The sequence below is a fragment of the Bremia lactucae genome, linkage group LG8 (assembly GCF_004359215.1).
Source record: "Bremia lactucae strain SF5 linkage group LG8, whole genome shotgun sequence".
In the NCBI taxonomy this organism is placed as follows: Eukaryota; Oomycota; class Peronosporomycetes; order Peronosporales; family Peronosporaceae; genus Bremia; species Bremia lactucae.
The window spans coordinates 4,113,738-4,133,687 of NC_090617.1; the positions used below are offsets into that span (position 1 = coordinate 4,113,738).

Genomic DNA, 19,950 nt, shown 5'->3' on the forward strand with positions numbered 1-19,950 from the left:
CTGATGGGGTACAAGTCGGCAGTGCCCGTTACACTGTGGTTCTTGGACGGACTACAAAGTGCTACCAGAGTATAATTTCCTATGAGAGGGAATAATATGGTGCAAAGTTTATATCCTTAGTAATTTTGACTTAAAATAGTTCCAATAATACCAAATTTGATATTTTTGATGCAACATGACATTAGCTCTATCGATTTGGTTGATTTGAGCCTAAATCAACCCCGTATTTGTTTCAAGACACGATTGCGCGGCGCAAGGAGGCGCCAGACTTAACAAGATATTAATTTATTAAGTTCAGTCAGTAGTAGATAGAAAACCTTTACGTAGGAAACTAATTATATTAATACAGTTTTACTTTTCCCTACTTTTAAATCCATTAAATTACCTTGGAGCTAAAGACCCTTAGCTACTTAGAAACCTTCCTCTGTACTCTTGTGTACGTGAAGTTTCGAGGCACGCTATCTTAAATGCAATCAGGGTAAGGTTAACTAGTACTGATCAGTGCTAGTGATAGGTGCCCGGTTGCAACTAATAGCACTTTGTAGTCCGTTCAACGGCACACGCACGTTCCATACAAATCGGACATGTTGGATGAAGAAGGAGAGAGCTTTTAAGCCACTCAAGAGGGTTATCACGCAATGCGTGAGACAGTTGAGTGACCTCAAATGGAGAGCTATCAAACGAATGAGTTAGGTCGTAGGCGGGCAGCTGTTGGCGCTATAGTGTTCACTTTGGGCAGAGATGAACGGCATGCGGCCGGAGCCGAGTTCATTCAACACAAACTCGACGACGCTCAAGAAAAGTAGCATTTGCTTTACCAGCAAGACTCTCAATACAGAAGTGTTGAGAGAACAGGGTGCTCAACAGAAGAAACTGTTGAGACAGCAGCATTGACATGCTGCTAATGGGCCGACGCTTTCGCGTTGACCTGAAATCTTAACGATCAAAATCTCTAAGTTTAAGGCAGTCCAAGGTGACTCCCTTTTGTAATGTTTGTCGAATTGGACGACGGCATCAAAGCTCCCTACATCAATGATGATGCGACGAAAGTGAAATTTGGCTTGTTCAACTTAGCCGAACGTGCCAAATCTTGGCCTTGGGGCTCAAGCTTCATGACGCATTAGTTTTTGGGTCGTATGAGGCTTTTAAGACCCGGCTCAGGCAAACATTTGAGTCACCAAGTGCCGAATTCAGGGATCGAACCGAGCTCCTGGATTTAAACAGGGCATGCGTGACATTCACGCTTATAACAAGTTTTATATATCAAGTTGTTTTGTAAATATGATGCCCAACATACACGATACCTGGTCAGTTGTATCGTTAGTCATCGAATAGATGAACAAACACAGGTAAGTGTGTTTATTAAAGGTGTTGCAGACAGTCCTGTTAAGACCCACCTGTTCCGGCTAGAATTAGAGACGCTATACCAAACGATGTCTATAGCGGAACAGGAGGACTTTAGTCTTATACAGGTTTTTGTTCAATCTGGTGCTTATCGTCCACCGAGACGAAAGAAAACGGAGGTCCAAAACCCATGGATCTCTCGTATGTAGAGAGCGAGAAACCTCGCTCTTCAAGCTACAAAAGAATACAGAAATGTAATCGGTATAAAAAAACGGGCCACTACGCATATGAATGTAGTGCCTCACGGTGAGTGCCTATAAGCACTGAGCGAAAAGACCGACCTTTCGCTAGAAACAGCGGAGGACGCAGATCCGACGCTGTTGCGAAATCGCAACGGCGAGGCGGATCGTAAGATAAACAATCGGGGTTAGTAGGTGCGGAGCGCCCTACCGATCCAGCAACGTCAAAAGAATTTGCAGTTCTCTTGACGAAAATTGCTCCTCACACTCAAACATTGTGTGTACTTTCCCGGGGGTGAGGTTAGCATCATCAATATGAAAATAAAAGTGGCAAATAAATTGCTACTTAAGTCCCTAGTCGACTGTGGGGCGTCGAATAACTTTATTAGACGCCAATCACTGGAAGATCTTAGGCTCAAGTTTTTTTTAGCGAGATTTCCCTCTTACGAGGATGTCAGTGCGTCTAGCAACATGCGCATCTGCAACGTTTAAGAAACGTGTAATTGGTATCCAATACACGTTAAGCCGATGATGATTTCATCGTACTAGATTTGGATGACAAATTTGATGGCATCCTTGAATTAGCATGGCTCAGAAAGTACGAGCCATGTATAAATTGGCAGCATCAAGTTGTGACGATGCCTGCCTCATGTTCATCAGATGGCCAATTGATGAATGTCTTGGAGCGTCCACAAGCGTGTGGTATCCTAGGAGTGAGTGCGATGGCCTTACTTGTGGTTCGGTCGTTAGCATGACTGCACAAGGCCTCAGTGTGAATACCCAACACATTGTGGAGTTAAATCCCGACGGCTGTGCACAAGCACAGGCAGCGTCGAAGGTCCACCATTGTGATGTGGACATAGTTACTGACGGCTGTGCGGAAGCACTCGCAGCGTCGAAGTTCAACCACTCGAATATGTTGTGTGTTACGAAACAAATACGCTTGCTTGAAATGCATCCAAGAAAGTTTAAAGTGACAGTCTATAAGAGACAGTCCGAAAGTCCTAGATCGACTGGAGAGTCGATCGTAAAGGATCTCGCTGCGGTAGCCTACCACAGCGAGAGGCATTCGGGGAGGGTACTCCCAAAACAAATTCTGTAGGAATAAGTCCCCGGAAATCTGTGGTCAAAGGTTCCCAGGCACTTTTGTAAATAATTCCAAAGAAGAAACTGAGACAAGCAATATCTTAGTAAACAAGTAATCAAGTGTAGGCGCTTATACACTTGATCCATTAGCGCCTCCGAAGTCAACTTCAGAGAATACTCAATTTCCAACGCTTGAACCGAAACAGTTCTTGCGTGATCTGCGTAGTGACAAAGTCAAGCAGATCTACGTACTTGTCAGAGATGACAACTACGTGGCCAATATTTGGACGGCAATAGTTACTCCTGAGAACGAACGGATTCTTAGTAGCTCATCGATGGACGACAGTGTCCTCGATGAGAAGACTCGGATTAACGTTTTGTGTCCAAACCCTGGGATTCCTTGAAGACAAACCCTTAGGATATCTTTCCTGAATCAGTACCTTTGGGTGGGAGGAGGCCCTGTAGCCGAAGTTCCCCAAATTGTAATGAGGGGTGCGGGGTTCCAATAAGAGAACTTCGTCAAAATTGAATCCCTGAATCATAATAGTGCGAATTTCCGAAGGATAAAGTCCTTCAACGCAAAATCTACCTAGTCCCAGGATCGAAATACTATATCATAAAGCAATGGTTATTGCCTCGTGAACAAGTGATAGCGATCGACAGATTATTTACCGAACGCTTAGCAGCGGGCCATGTGAAGAAATCAACTTTCCCGCATAGCTCTCCGACCTTCTGTGTTCGTAAAGCAACAGGAGGATAGCGGATAGTGCATGCATTCAATAAACTGAACGCTGCAACTGTACCGGCTCAAACGCCGATACCACGGAAAGACGTTATCATTGATGGTATGTCAAAGAGTACTTTCTTTTCGTCAATGGACCTGGTGGATGGATTCTATTAGATCCTAATGCGCGAACAAGATATTTCGTTTACAGCAGTAAGCACCCGGTATGCTATGGGGTTGGCTAGTCATGCCACAGGGACTTAGTAATTCCCATGCGACATTTAACAGATGTGTAATCAATCTTTTGTGATCGGTGCAGGATTTTGCACGCAGCTTTTTTAATGACGTCTTCGTTCATAGCAGAGCCACGAAAGGAAAGTAGCGGATGTTGAAGTACATCGTACCCACGTTCGAAAGGTTCTTTCGCTCATGTCTAAGAAGTGTATATTCGCTGCAAGCAAAATACCACTTCTTAGGTGCATCGTGGGTAAACACGGTGTACGCCCGGATCAAGGAAGAACAAGGCGATCACAGATTGGCGTGTGCCAGTCGATGTATTGGTACTAAAACAATTCCTCGGTTAAGTGGCGCACCTGCACAAGTACTCACGCAATTATGCTGAAATGATAGTACATATTTTCTCTTTGTTGGAGAAAAATGTAAAAGTGATCATGGAACGCTGCTTGTCAAGTTCCTTCGACGGTATAAAGAAAAGCTTGATGCAATCGCCAATCCTGGCAATTGTGGACCAAGACCGACTATTACACGTGATCTGTGACGCCAGCAATTTTGCAATCGGCTGTGCGTTAGTAAATATGACACAGACGGTGAAGTGGGCTTCGGGGGGGGTATATGTCGCGTCAGCTTCAACCAGCTAGACGCAAATTACCCAGTGCAGAATAAGGAACTCATTTTCATGAAATATGCACTCGCTAATTTTAGGGTTTATCTCGTAGTAGATAAACCGTTCATTGTATAGACGGACCGTGCGTCTTTACCCACGGTTGTAAAGAGTCAACACATCTCACGAGCTCCTTGCCATGAAATCAGCACTGACTAAGTTTAGGGTATATCTGTTGGGAGATAGACCGATTATTGTATATACGGACCATGCGTCTTTACGCACGGCCGTAAACAGTCCACACCTCTCGCAAAGAATGGCGAGATGGTCGCGAAGTATTATTTCTTGTGGAGTTTAAAATCAGAACAACTTAACGTCGTCGCTGATGCCCTTTCACGCCAGCCCGATTTTGAGTCGGCTGTGCAAATCAACAGTGACCTCGAGGCCGCTATTGCAACAATGATGTATTCCGTCGTCAACATTTCTCGACGAAATATAAGATCCTATCAAGAAGATAAGGCTCTTGAAGGGTCAATGGATTACATTAGAAATTTATCCCTACAACGCTTAAATGGATTGTATACAAAACACAATAATTTATTGTATTACACAGTTATTGCTGGCGACACACCTCGTGTCGTCATCCCTACCCATAATGATTTGCGATTACTCATCATGTATGAGTACCACGAGCACCAATAAGTGGTCATCGTGGATGTAAGAAAACTTATCTCGCGATAAGTCGCGACTTCTACTGGCCACGCCAGTATGTGTTCGTACGCAAGTACATACGTGCTTGCGAAGTTTGTCAACGGGTAAAGCCCAGAGCTTCATCCCGTGCTATTTTGGCAAGCAGTGTTTAAATAATTTGGGACACAGTCAAAAATGTCAATTTCTGATCATCCTGAAACAGATGATTAGACAGAGCGTGCAAACTGTATTCTCGAAGAGATACTTCGCGGATATGTCCACTCTTTAAAGAGTTGGAGCGAATTCTTGCCGATAGTTGAACATGCCATCAACAATTCAGTCCATGCTTCTATAAAGCATACACCGTTTGTCGTGAATGAATTACGTCACCCACTTGTACCTACCCTGTTTGAGAGTAACTCTTAGTTAAGGGAGGAAAGACTCGCTCGAGCAAAGAGCATTTTAGTCGTTGCTCATCACGCATTTGACCTAAGATCAATGCGAAGGATACCAATGTTGAATTAACTAACATTGAAGTAGACAACGATGCTGGAAAACTCAGCATCGAAAACACTACTATTATAGAGAATGATAATACTCGCAACAATCCATAGAATAATATCTCCGCAGTGCGAGCCGTTCGCACTAAGACAAAATAAAACCGAGTCAGCAGGTGATTTCCTGCTGACTAGAGAAGCAGTGGTCCGTTTTGTACAGGATTCCATCGCTGATGCGGTGGACCGACAGAAACGGAACTCAGACAAAAGCGAAAGAGCAAACATACTTTTATTTAAAAAAGTGACCTAATCTTACTGTCTACGGCAAATTTGCCAAAGCACGTAGTGACGAATGTAGGCAGTAATAAATTGCTGCCCAGGTATATCGGCCCGTTCCGTGTATTACTTCACCAAGGCAATAGATACACGATCGATCTGCCTCGTAGTATGCGTGCGCATCCTTCCTTTTATGTTGGGCGTCTCCGGCTGAACCATCAGTACGAGGCTTCTTCCGATTCCGTATTTTACCGGTATGGTCAAGGGCACCCGCCAAAGCCTGATGGTTCCGAGCCAAAGACTTATTGTCTTTGAATAGAGTCTGATTGTCTTTAACCAGACGATCCACTTTTTACTACAAGGAAGAGATCTTCTGACGAGCTGTCAACAGCTCGTTCTGAAGGGACTGGTGTGGCCTTTCGTTCGCCAGTGTTGTTCAGTCGCAATCTGCCCACAGTTTTTCAACTGGTTACGAGAAATATTATCGTCGCCGCTAGCTCTCGGCGATGGATCGTGATCAAGATCCTTTCTTTAAAAATAAAGAGTGTGATTCATATCACGATGTTGATTCGGGCTCGTCAAACGAGGCGAACCCGATTTTTCCTCCCCCTCCACATCCTTTGGTGGATTCAGGTAGAAGCGCTTTCTTGTTGAAAGGTTCTTGAACCGCCGTGAGGCAAAGGGGATTTGAACGAGTTATCTTGTTCGTTCGTGAGGGTATCCACCCACGCATGATAGTTGGGAACCTTGCTTTCAACTGATCTTGGACCGTCCGGGTCTCGACTTGCAGTACGACGAGACCCATCCTCGTCGGCAGAATGTCCATCGGAGAACGAGCGCTTCCCGCACTCGTAAGAGAATCGGAGTTTCTCAGCCCTTTGACGCATTTCGTAAGAGATGAGAGTCCTATTGGAGACAATGTGGATCTTCGAGGAAATATGCTTCCTGAGGGGCATGACCTGCACCCTAAAACGGCATGGGTATGAGTATCCCCACGAGAGGCAAAATATCCCTGCCTCTCGAAAAACGGTGCAACTTATAGCGTGCACCGACTACGGTCCGTTTCTCGAGCCGTTCACAAAAAGTATTAAGCTTGTCAAGGGAGCCTCACGGCCTATTGTGTACAAAGGCTATCTAAGCTTGTAAAAAAGTTTAGCATCCTTTGCCCGTTTGCATGTGTACCACCGATGCCGGTAAAAGACATCGATGAAGAAATCCGTTACCAGGCTTCTGATTCCTAGATAAGTCGAAAAACTGAATTAGATATTGATCGTTGGTCACGCCAGACCAACGAATCAGGTTATCGTTAGAGGATAAGCAAGGCCTCTTTTCAGAAGCGAACCGCAACGTATTGCGGTCCCTCTTCGGTTAGCTATTGTTAACGATAACTTGACCCTGGAGCGATCTCTAGATTCACTTCCTTTCTGATAATGCAAACTAGCACCACCAGCAGAGTCTTACCTTCGCGACCACGTAGTGCCTGGTGACGCATACTAACGTCACCAGAGTGGTCATCGTTCTCGGAGTCATCTCCCTTCAAAATATGCCTGATGAGTCAGACACATTGGAATACAAAGATTAAACGGACTCGGCCCCGGGTGATCCAGCGACTTTCTCAGTCGCCACTGAGTCGGGTGATACAGGTGACTTGGAGCCAGTCAACTCATTTTTTGTAGCAGGTGACTTGCCTCCGTCATCTGCAATGTCATAAAAAGATGACATACCCCAATCACCTCCAATGGTAGTAGGAGGTGACATATCCCTCGCAGTAGACGCATTAGCCTCTACTGAAACATTTCCCCTACTGACAGCTATACTGTTCCGTGCAGCTGCCAGCTTAGCGGCCTCACGGCCCACGCGCACAAACTTGTTTGTCGCCATCTTGATTCTGATAAAATCAAAAATGCAAATAAAATCGGTATTTTGATCAAAACCAATAATGCAAATAAAGTCGGTATTTTTATTGAAATAAAAATGCAAATAAAATCGGTATTTGATCAAAATCAATGATGCTAATTACAGAAAAAATACTTAATATTCTTTCCTGTGACCCTACACCAATCACTATGGTGACTCTTGGTTGGGGGGGATGTAACGGGGTGTTTCGTTACATAAAGAGGAATAATAAATATAATCATAGAGAGGAAATAAATAAAGAAGTGCAAAATTATTATCTTTAGTAATTTTGACTTAAATAATTTCAATCATGTTAAAATTACTATAATTGATAAAATAAGACATCAGCTCTGTTTGATTGAATGATTTAAGCCTAAGTCACCCCCGATAATCGTTTCAAGACACGATTGTGCGGTGCGCAAGCAGGCGACAGACTTAATTAAATATTAATTTATTAATTACAGTAGTAGATAAAAGATCTTTACGTAGGAAACTAATTAAATTAATACAGTTTTACTTTTCTAATTTTAAATCCATTAAGCACCCTTTGGTAGTTAAAGACCCTTAGCTACTCAGAAACCTTCCTCTGTACTCTTGTGTAGGTGAAGTTTCGAGGGACCCTAACTACGCAGTAATCAGTGTAAGGTTAATTAGTACTGATCAGTACTAGTGAAAGGGGCCCCGTTCCATTTATGAAACTAATGGGTGTAACAACTCAGGGAGTCGTACAAGCTCATAAAGCTTAATGATTCCTAATTTAAGGGATTGAGGGGTTCGTAGAATCAAGTGGCAACTAGTGCCCGAAATAATGTACCTTAGAAAGGCTTCTATCTCTCACAGATCAATGCGCAAGCCTTAGGAAGGCACTAGACGCTTTAAGACCAAAAGAGGAGTTGCACCCGATATTTATTTTTAAAATCAAAACACCTTAACCCAGCTACTATAAAAAAGAAATCGGCCGCCAGATTTTTATCTGGCGGCGACCACATTTGTTACCCATCATAAATGGGATTTTTAACAATTTAAAATAAGATAAAAGGGTATTTTACTCTTAAGATTAATGTACCACAACAATGGTCCTCCAACCAATGTGTGCCCCATTATACCCACCCCCATCAGACTATTGACACCGAGTGACAACATTCGCTTCATTTCCTCTTTGAGTTTGGAACATAAACAGCTATCTGGTTGGTTGTGTTTTGCAAAAACTTGGTCTCAACACAATTATGCGTGAGTCACAGACTCTTAGCACCTTCCTCGACGATGATGAGGGATTGGCGGACTTTGAAAGTCACACTCCATCAGAGGATGAGAAGCAAGAGCGTCGCTCTACACGCCTTCTCCTCCGCACCTAATCCCACTTTTTGTGTTGGGAAGCTTCGTTTAACGCGAGTTACCCCTAAGTTTGGCGCTCAAAAACGTCAACGGCGTACGGGCAATCATGCTAAGGAGGTACCTCCAACTCCTAAGAATTTCGGAAGAGGGAATCCCCAGCCACTTCACCAGATACTGGTATTGGCCCTTTCGAGGACGTCGCTTTAAAAGCTTCTTCGCGTGAAACTGAAGGTTCTCTCGCGCATCAAGCAGCGCGGAAGGGAACCGAGATCTCGACGGAAGCATTTGATGCTCTAAAGCACGAGGTGCAACTTCTTCGTGAGAGCCTTGCTCGGGTTGAGGGCTCTTTTGAGGCGGTTCCGAGCCGTCTTTTGATTCTGGAACGTAATCAACCTCCTTCAGAGGGGAAGACGGGCATTCTAGTGAAGATGCAGCAATCTGCGGCAATACGGCCTGTCTCGGCGCAAGCACCTTTAAGTCCACGTGGAAAGCGCATCGATCTGGCTTAAGCAAGTTGACTTGGAAAACTGGGTGTCTACGCAGCTTGCTAGGAAGGCTTAGCGTGAAAGCTTGGCCCTTCTTGGCCACGACCGTAAATGGTCCAACAACGCGCGGGCTCGATTTGGTCTTGAAGATCGCGAAAACTTTGTAAGTAGGAAGATTTTTAGCGTTTAATAAAACTCGGTCTCCGACCGCATAAGAATTAATACAACTTCTGCCTTTGGTATCTGCTAATTCTTTTTGTTTGTCTTGGCTATCAGCCATCGTGTCACGTACATGTCTTAAGACACTTAATCAGGTCGCGAGAAGCTCGCTTATCTGTTTTCGAATGGTAATAGGGCTAATATCAGCAAGCCTATCGGCTAATTCCCCCCCACCAAGCCCTAAGCCACGTAGTGGTATCGTTAACGAAATGCGTGGGTGGGTGAGAACTTTGCCATAAAGCGAAGTGTAGCCTGTAGAGGCATGGCTGGACAGCGTCATTTGACGCAAATTCCACCACTGGGAGCATTGAGCTCCAGCGCTTTGGTGTCTGAGCACACGCACTGTTTAAAATGTCTTCAATGACGCGACGGACGCGTTCAGTTTGACTATCGGTATGCGGATGGTCCGCGGTGGACATGTCTAATCTGGTTCCGAGCACTCGAAAAATCGATTTCCAGAATTTTGCCCGTGAAACGGGGGTCACGATCAGAGACAACTGCCACTGGCAAATCGTGGTGTCAAAACACGCGATCGATGAACAGCCTTGCTGTTCCTTCACCATCAATGGTATCCGGCACAGCCGCTAAGTGAGCCATTTTGCTCAATCGGTCAACGAGGACCACTATGCGGGTGTTACCGGCCGATTCTTTCGGTAGACCGAGAACAATATCCATACATCTACTAATGGACTCCCAACACCCTGTGAGTACGGGCAGACTTCCCAGTGGTACAGCAGCATGCGCCGAGGGTTCAATCATTTGGCAAGTTTTGCATGTGCGAACGTATGTGCTGACCCATTTATAAAGTTTAAGCCACCAATAAATCTGGCTTACAGTGCCGCAAGTCTTTTCTCTGCCGAGATAACCACGAAAGACAGTATTGTGTGCCTCATAGAGGATTCGGTACTTTAAATCTTCATCATGACGAACAACGACGCGCGGAGGATCCGCAGCGCCCGTGCAATAAAGCAACAGGCCGTATCGATAAAAACGATGTAATGTTGCACGCAAACGTGCCGACAATTTAGAGCCTGATTTAGTGCCCTTTAGAGCTCTTAGAAGAGATACACACTGTTCATCTGGGCGTAAGCCCAACAAATTAATTCAGTAATAGGCGGCATTACTGTCGTTAAATGAGAGAGCTCATAATACGGCCTGCGTGGTAACGCATCAGCTGATGCATTATGCTCACCAGACTTGTACTTTATCTCGATGTTGTATTCGGCAAAAAGGATAGTCATCGGGCCATTCTCTGTGGGAGACAAGGCGACTTAATCGCAGTGCGTTGCGACACGTGATCTGTATATATCACAAACACCTTTTTGTCAGATTCAGAATTCAGTAATTAGCAGATGAACTCTGGATTTGAACAAGAGCATACTTCATTGCAAGAAACTCTTTGTCATGAACTGGGTAAATCTTTTCCGCAGATTTAAGCTGTCTAGACTTGAACCAATTACACGTTCACGCCCATCATCATCGGTTTGTAACAGAGCACTGCCAATGGCAAAATCCGATGCGTCACAGACGACACTGAATGGCCAATTTGGATTTGGCAGTGCCAGCATCGAAGCATGGTTAAGACTATCATTGACTGCTTGAAAATCATTAGGCTCTGTATTATTTCAGCACAATCTGAATCCTTTTTAAGAAGATTAGATAATTGCCTGGCCATATCAGCAAAATTTCCGCTATATTTTGTGTAAGTAATTGGCGAGACCCAATTACTTACGCAAATCTCTTTATTTTTAGAAACCGGCCAATCTACTATGGCTTTTACGTTAGCGGGATCCGTTCAAGGCCTCGCTTCCCAACGAAACACCCTAAGAAAGGAATTTCTTCTGCGCCATAAATGCATTTAGATGCATTGACATACAGCTTATTCATGCCCATTCGCTTGAGCACTGCTCGCAAATAGTCTATATGGTTTTCCACATCCGACCGACTCTGCTCCGCACGGCTATGGGCAAAAATCTCATCAAAATAAGCCTGTGCATAACCTCGATGAGGGCGGAACAGTTGCGTCACGAGACGATTAAATGTTGCCGGGGTGTTGGAAAGCCCTTGTGGCATAACCAACCGCTTGTATAGCATACCGCTTGGGGTGCTAACCGCTGTAAGCGGGATATCGCTAACTCGGATGAGCAGTTGCATCGACATGATTCGTATCGTTTGTAACTTCGACGCGTGATGAGCATGAGCCAAAATTGGATTTGCTCATGCGAGTCCCCCCTTAAATAAGAGAATCCCTCTAATTGGGTGGGTTTGCGAGGATAGCGTAAGCTATACGCGGAGGACGGTGTATGCCTTGTCGTCGCATGCACCGAAGTGTTAATGGCTTATTCGACCATCGATCAAAACTCGCTACAATTTGGATACATTTGGACGTAACCTTGAACTATCTCTTCGATGATGCTATTTACGCGTTCCGTCTGACCATCTGTCTCTGGATGATCAGAAGTTGACATAGCCTGTTCCGAGAGATCGAAACACGGATTGCCAAATATTCGCCATGGACTGTGGGTCTCTATCAGAGACCAAGTCACGGGGCTAACCGTGGAGTCTGGATTCCGAGTCGATAAAGACACAGTCACAGCCCAGAGCCGTGATTGACTCTGATATTGCAACAAGATGTTCCATCTTGCTGAATTTGTCTATAAAAACAGGAATTCCATTCTTTTGTGATCGTCTTTTCGACTCCAGATCCGACACATGGGTCGGATCAAATTCTCCCTCCTCCATCCCAATCATTAATGGATTCCCACGTGGCAATGTTTCCTTGTGGAACGTATTCAAAACCACCGTGATGTGAAGGGGCAGCGAACGAGTTATCTTGTTAGCTGGCGCGGTTATCCTCCTTCGCATGACAGCTGGGAGCCTCGTTCCCAGCTGGTTGTTGACGTTAAGGGCCTCGTCCGTCAGTATGACGAGATTCATCCGATGGATTTGAAGCTCCATCGAAAAATACGGGCTCCTGGTGCCTGTAAATCGATTGCAAAACGTCAACCGCCTCGCGCATCTCGATATAGATACGAGCCCTTCTCGGCGAAGAAAGGGAATAAACATCCCCTTCCACTCGTTTCGTGTTGTCGACACAACACGAACAGAAATCACCCCACTGAGGCATGGAAGTCCTGCCTCACGAGACAACCGATGCAGTTTAAATCTTGCACCGGTTGGAGCTCGATTTTTAAACTTAACGCGAATCGCGATAAGTCTTTGAAGCCAGGCTTCGCGTCCAATGTCTTTGACATTGCGAATAAACGCGTTCCAGGCTTGCACGACGAGCTTTTATCTCGGTTGTTGTTGCCACTATACCAGCGATGCTTAATAAAAGCATCGGAATAAAAAATCTTCTTCAGCGTGAAAAACTTTCGCGCTGGGGATCAACGCCATGTAGCTTTGTCGCAATAAATACAGAAGATTTATTGTAAGGAGTTGCCTCTCCAGACAAGCTTCTGACTAGCTGTTCGGAAAAAGCCATGGCTTCTTCTCAGGAGCAAGACGAGACGTTTTATTGTCTGCACTTTCCTGAGTGGTACCCAATAAATCGGGGGTACCATAAGATCTTTTATACGATGGCTTACGCCATCGTCATCACCACGCACATGAACCAGTGTGGGTGACGGCACGGGAGACGGTGCTGGCGACGGCGAGTCATCCTCATCGTCGGAATAAAACATGCTATAGCGAATGCTATTAGCACGTCTACCCGATTGAGCTCCATCATTCGTATGCTCATAGTTAGCCGCCTGACGACGTCCAGGCGGCTGTTCTGCTCTTCCCGAGTCGGCAATTCTATCCGACTCGCATTCGTAGTCGACCTCCAAAGAGGATTCGCATTCACGTGGTGACTCACCACGTGCACCCTCAACATTTAGTGTTGGGTGAAAAGATATTATTACGGCAGACGAAATGTCTGCCGCAAGAGACAATAATGCGTCGCCCGCGGCTGCATGTACCGCAGTAGAAAGTTCCGCACTATTCGCTGACCGCATGGACTCGTTAATCATGCGATAGAATTTAAAATGATGGTTTTGACCAATCAACATCGTTTCAATTAAGTGGTCTTATAGTGACCACTCTAGTTTGAGTAATTTCGTTTAAGGGAGGGCTGATTTGACGGGGTGTATCGTTTCATGAAACTCACAGTGAAAGGTTTTAAATTAATATATTTCCTAAAAGGTAGATAATATTTGAAGAATATTACTAAACGTAGTAATATTCGGAAAGCTTGTTCATTGGTAAATATAGACTATTACATCTACTTACTCCGCGGTCCAGTCAGCGCTGGACGCGCGCAAAGAGAGAGACAGATACGAATTTGTTACATGTTTTGTATTAGCTTATAATTAGGTTAGTATAGATAAAACCAGAAGAACTTATTTATAAAAAATACAGTTTACTTTAACCCTAGCAAAAGGTGCCTTGTTACAGAAAATTTAAAATATTATGTATATATTTAGGTTTTTAAGTATTGATATTTTCTATAAATATGTATCTACACTTTTTATGGCGACTATTTCCTAACCGCCAATTCGCGCGTCTACCAGGCAGGGTTGAGTAACGGCTTTAAACAATTTATGCACAGAATTGTCACATTGCCACTACAATATTGCCGTGTATGGAAATATTGGCATTATAATAGTAATAATAATAATTTTTGTTTTCGTTTACTATAGGGAAAAGTACCAAAATACCCCTGACAAATGCAGAAAAGACGGAAATACCCCTGTACTTTTATAAATGACTAAAATGCCCTGGCTATAGCCTATATATATATACACGGAAACGTTAGTAGATCACAAATTTGAAAAAATATTTAAGGATTACACCATGGGTTGTAGATCACTTTTGACAAACAGAATTAAAAATGAGCGAAGGTTACCCCAGCATAGAGCTCACCTTCCCGGTTCTGCGCAAGCACCACGATGGTAATAGTAGCCATTACATAGTCTCTCCAGATGGCTTCCACGGAAAGGCATCTTGAAAGAGTTGTTTGCCATTCCGTCTACTTCCAAAAGGGGTTTCCAGTTGCTTCAGAAGGAGACCGTTGATAAGCTCGTGGGTTGTAGAAGCAGAAAGATGGCCTTCCAGTTGCCTTGGCGGTCTTTACATCGAGCGTAGTAGCCGCGTTCCGACTCGCAGGCCAGTATGACGTTGTGGTTCCAAAGAACACAGCGAGAGATTGAATAATTGTCCTTTATTCGAACGAGAAAGACTCGTTAAAGTGATGTGATTATGCTGTACACAACGGTTTTCCGTGTATATTTATATAGGCTTATAGCCAGGGCATTTTGGTCATTTATAAAAGTACAGGGGTGTTTCCGTCTTTTTCGCATTTGTCAGGTATTTTGGTACTTTTCCCTTTATTATACCTCTTGCAGGTAATAACAATTGTGTAACCGACACCCCGTTACATTTTTTACGCCGGAAATAAATAAAAATCGGGAAAGTTACAGTTGTCCCACATGAAGTGGCAGATATTGATCCAATCGCATTTGTAGTTCGTCGTTTGGCATTTATACCAATTAAATTGTCTCGGTGCTTTACGCTCATTTCTTAGATTGGACAAAAGCTTGATATTTCAAGAGCTCCATAGTAAGAGGAAGCATGTAATATATTATTATGTTGAAGGTGGTCTGATATTGCCTTCAATGCGTCACACTTGGTCCTCTTCCGAAAGCATTCTTCGAAACAAATTCAACAAGTACCGTGCTCTGGATATCTTTTGTTGACAGTCTTTGTAAAAAGCTTCTAGCTTGATGATTCAGCATGAGTGACATAACAATAATTGTCAAATAGGATAAAGTAGACGTATTTTTGTAGCTATGTCCCGCGATGCGTGATTAAAAATGAGGGTAGTGACAAAATAATTTATACGCAATAACTATCCTCAGTATTGCGGAGTGTGAGCGCCTTGAGATGCATCACGTACGAATCATTCGAAAGATTGTAAAACTTTTCTACTCGTAATATCGTTGGACATCGACATAAGCAAATCTGCCCCGAAAGAGTTTACCATCCATCACCTTTTCATAAGAAAACACAGTCCATAATCATCAACGTCGTTCGTGGTCACGCCTTCTGCTTCAGCATCGCTTGTCTCGCCACGTACTTAAACATTATTTTGTTTTAATAAGGAATGGGGGAAATGTGCGCCTTTCATTTGAGATGGGCGGTTTCAAGGAGTGACACGTAACGTACACTTGCGAATCTTGGCTGTTTTGAACTCAAGTGGTCCACCTGAAAAGAAGATCATTCACTCTAACCGGCACACATTTTAACCTTCAAAAGTATCCGCCGCTGGCCTCGCGGCTTTATTCCGGCGCGACTCTCAGTAAATTCACTTTAAGCGCACTTTTCTTGGTATTCGCGGAACCAAGGCGTACTATTTATTGACAACTTAGCTCTTTGGAAGCGATACTTAAAGCCAGCACGTTTTCTCGAGTCCGATGGCCGAGTACGACGCAAGGCGCAAGATCACACCGCTGCCCACGGACGTTGATAGTGTCAGCGGACGCTGCGATCCTCACCAAAAATGCGACGGAGAAGTAATCAATATTCGCACTCTTAACGGACGTGAAAAGCCATTTGTAACGAAAAAGGGCGTGGTGCTGACTGAAAGTCGGATGTGGAGATTACTCTATGCGATGTTCATCACGGCCTTTGGTATCTGTTTAATTTGCCTCGTGGTGCTAGGGCACATTGTTCAGGATAACTCCATCGCTAATAATGGAATCAAGGGCTTAGAGAGCACAAGCCAGGGCCTATTAGCTCTGTGGAAAGACACTCAAGTCCTTTCGAAACTCAAGCGCCTCTCACAAACGTTTACACCTATGGACGCGAATAATATCACGCGTCAATTGACAAAACAAGAGCTGCGTAATCTAAGCGACTTCGAGTGCCTTGGGTGGCGACAAACGAACGATTGCTCACCCCTGGGGGAACGCGAGATGGAGAATGACAAGAATTGCACCGAGTCGATTAAAAACGGGATGTCGGGATACTGTGAAGTCCGTAATACGCACACGGGCGAGCTGAGACGTGTGCTGTCAATGCACTGCAATTCCTTAAGAGCTCAAGTGGCGTTTACGTGCAACATGTTCCAGAGTTTGCTAAGGTATAGTATCTTATCAACCGACTATGAGCACGATAAGAACTTTTCGTACGAAAAAAATCAAGTATCCTTTCAAACGACTAATTATTTGGACAGCAAGGTTTTGCCTGTAGACAACAACAAGCAAACGAACAAGAGCGTTAACCAATTGAAGACTCTGTCGTTTGAACGTGGTATTGTGTTTGTTGTTTTTAAAAAAATCCTTCTTGGGGCGTACGTGAGTGTACGCACACTGCGGGAATTTGGATGCAACTTGCCCATTGAAATGTGGTACAAAACGTCCGAAACGGATCGACAGCATCCACTCTTGCAGCTCATGGTGGACCAATTGGGCGTTTATCTCCGTGTTATTGAGGATCCCTTGGCGACGCACTTTTACACCAAATTGTACGCCATATTCTATAGTGCATTTGACAATGTCTTGCTTCTTGATGCCGATAATTTCGCCGTGCGAGATCCGTCGTATTTGTTTGATACACCTGAGTTTGTCGAAACGGGCGCGATCTTTTGGCCGGATTTCTGGAGACCAGCGAATACGATTTTTAACATTCATGATCAAAGTTATGTGTGGGATTTTTTTGGCTTGGATTATGTTGATTCGTTTGAGCAAGAAAGTGGTCAAGTGATGATCAATCGTCGCATGCATTACAAGGCTTTAAATGTGCTCATGTACTATGGGTTTTCAATGCCTCGAGTTCACCAGAAACTGCGACTTGTATGGGGGGACAAGGATTTGTTTCGATTTGCGTGGATGAAGTCCCAGAGCTCGTTCTTTATGACACAGCGGCCACCGGGCTCGGCTGGAACCAAGCACCCCGACTACAATCTTTTCTGTGGGGTCACGATGGTGCAGCATGATCCGAGTGGCAACGTGATTTTTCTGCATCGAAATACGGAGAAGCTCACGTTTACGAACAATCGGATTTTATGGACGCATCTTCAGCAGTATAAAAACACGTCTTCTCTATCAAATTATGTCGTACGTGGAGCCAATGGCGGCAAAGTTTTTGCCCAATTTAAACGTTGTTTTGGCAAAGATGTGCACTATGACAAGCTCTTTACACTGCAACCAATGAGTGCTTTTCCCTTTGAAAACCTCGAGAGGAATATTTTGCAGTTTACTGCCGCAGGGGCCGAAGTCGTTCGTCTCGCTGGATTGAATTTAGACGATGATAGGTAGCCACGATTACGTTGTACTGAAGGAAAGAGAACTAATGTGCAGAGCCTCTAGATCGGATACTTTTGATGCAGCGTTAGCAGTAGATTATAGAATGACGAGTCGTCATAAATATAATACTTTTAATAGGCACTTGAAGTAAATTTATTATATGCGGGCGCAATAGATTATATAACGAAGGTCGTACTTTAAATTCGTCTAACATTTATTTTACTGACCAAGTTTTTTCATGAGAATAGAAAATTAGATCTCGAAAAGACAAATACTCAAAATTATTAGCCGAGAAACTGCGAAGTAGTCCCGAGCTTCAAATCTTGCTAGAGAACAAGGTAAGGCGAAATTTACGAAAACGATTATAACCTTAAAAACGTTATCTTTATGTGTTAGCGCTCTAGCCACGCGCCGCCCTTTATTTTACGCTTCAGACGGTTCTACAAGTAACCACGGTTTGATCCCCTAGATATGATACGATATACTTTTTGGTATTATTTACATGTACGTCGAGAAGTATGCAGCGAGATGTAAGGCTTACAAAACAAATTATAGACTTCACGTTGTTCTATTTACTATTACGTTTGACATCAACACACGGGCTTATTGCACTACCGTCGTTTTTGTAGGATAACCATTGACTTTACTTGCTTTTCGACTTGTCATTTGCGTCCGACTTGACCGCTTTTGACTTTTTCGGATTGGGCTTTTCATTGTCGTCCTTCTCGACCGGCGTTTTGCTAGAAGCATCCGTAGCAGTAGTCGCAGCCCCTTCGTCTCCAGACGCATTCTCAACACTTGATGTGCCAGATTCAAAGCCAAAATAGCCTGGGTACCCAAAGTTGCCCGAGTACCCGTAGTCGCCATAACCAGGATATCCAAAGCTGCCGTATCCGTACCCGCCGAAGCCAGATTGACCGTATCCATAACCTCCATAGCTAGGGTAGCTGCCGTATCCGTACCCGCCGTAGCCAGATTGATCGAATCCATATCCTCCATAGCCAGGGTAGCTGTCGTATGACGAGTAGTATCCCGGCGAGTACCCACCGTACCCGTAGTCACCTCCATATGACGGGTAATAGCTGTCGTATCCGTAGTCACCACCGTACGAAGAGTAGTAGTCAGGGTAGTAGCCGTAGTCTTTGCCACCATAGCCTTTTCCGTAGCTGTAGTAGTCGTTGCCGTAGCTCTTGTCATCGCAGTCTTTACCGTACTTTTTGTGGCCGTAACCACTGCCATATTTGGAGCCGTAGCCTTTGCCGTAGCTCTTATGCTCATATTCACCGTGCTTGTAATCGTCGTGCTTATAGTCATCGTGCTTGTAGTCATCGTGCTTGTAGCCTTTGTGGTCGTAGTCATCTTTACCATAGCCGTAATCTGACGACTCGGTCGACTTGATGTCCTTTTCCTCGAGGCGGCGACGGTAGTATGGATAATCGTAACCCTTGTCGTAGCTATCCATCTTGTAACCGTGATCGTTTTTGTATGGGTGGTGATCAATATTCTTGTAGGAACCGAGTCGACGACGAGGACCCATACCCATTGCAATGCCGCGGGCATTGACCATCTGCAAATCGACGCATAGGCCCAGCAGGACTAGCGTCTTCGAGAGCATAGCGAACGGTCAGCTGGTCTTTTAATCCGGTAAGATGGTTGGTTTCAAGTGATAGTTAGAAGGCAGGATCGAAAGTGTGATAGCGAGAGTTTCATTGAACTGCAGTCCCAAAGATGGCTTATTCTTTTGCGTGAAGTCCCTTCCGCCCGACAGGTCATTCGTATGGGTCCCGATGATGGCTCAGTCTCTTAGGTGAAGTCTCTTTCGAGCGGCTGGTCGTTTAATGATTTCGAGGATAACTTAGTCTCTTGGCTGAAGTCTCTTTCACCACCGGCCATTAAATGGGTTGTGGTCACATGAAAGACTTGATGGAATCATTTTAATAAAGATCGCGTCGAGAAAAGACGTAATCGAATTGCACGACGTAATACTATGATTAGAGCTTCTAAAAAAAATGCTGTGAGGAAACAGTCGC

At 44.4% G+C, this 19,950-nt stretch overlaps 2 protein-coding genes across 2 annotated transcripts; one reads left to right on the forward strand and one right to left on the reverse strand.

Annotated features, from left to right (window-relative positions):
• Positions 1–16,087: 16,087 nt before the first annotated feature.
• CCR75_001718 (uncharacterized protein) lies at positions 16,088–17,932 on the forward strand (the record flags this gene model as incomplete). Its single annotated transcript, XM_067959819.1, has 1 exon — positions 16,088–17,932. One exon carries the CDS (start codon positions 16,088–16,090, stop codon positions 17,930–17,932), a length of 1,845 nt encoding a protein of 614 aa, XP_067815849.1.
• Positions 17,933–18,563: 631 nt separating this feature from the next.
• On the reverse strand, positions 18,564–19,535 carry CCR75_001719 (uncharacterized protein; the record flags this gene model as incomplete). Its single annotated transcript, XM_067959820.1, has 1 exon — positions 18,564–19,535. One exon carries the CDS (start codon positions 19,533–19,535, stop codon positions 18,564–18,566), a length of 972 nt encoding a protein of 323 aa, XP_067815928.1.
• Between the last annotated feature and the right edge of the window lie 415 nt (positions 19,536–19,950).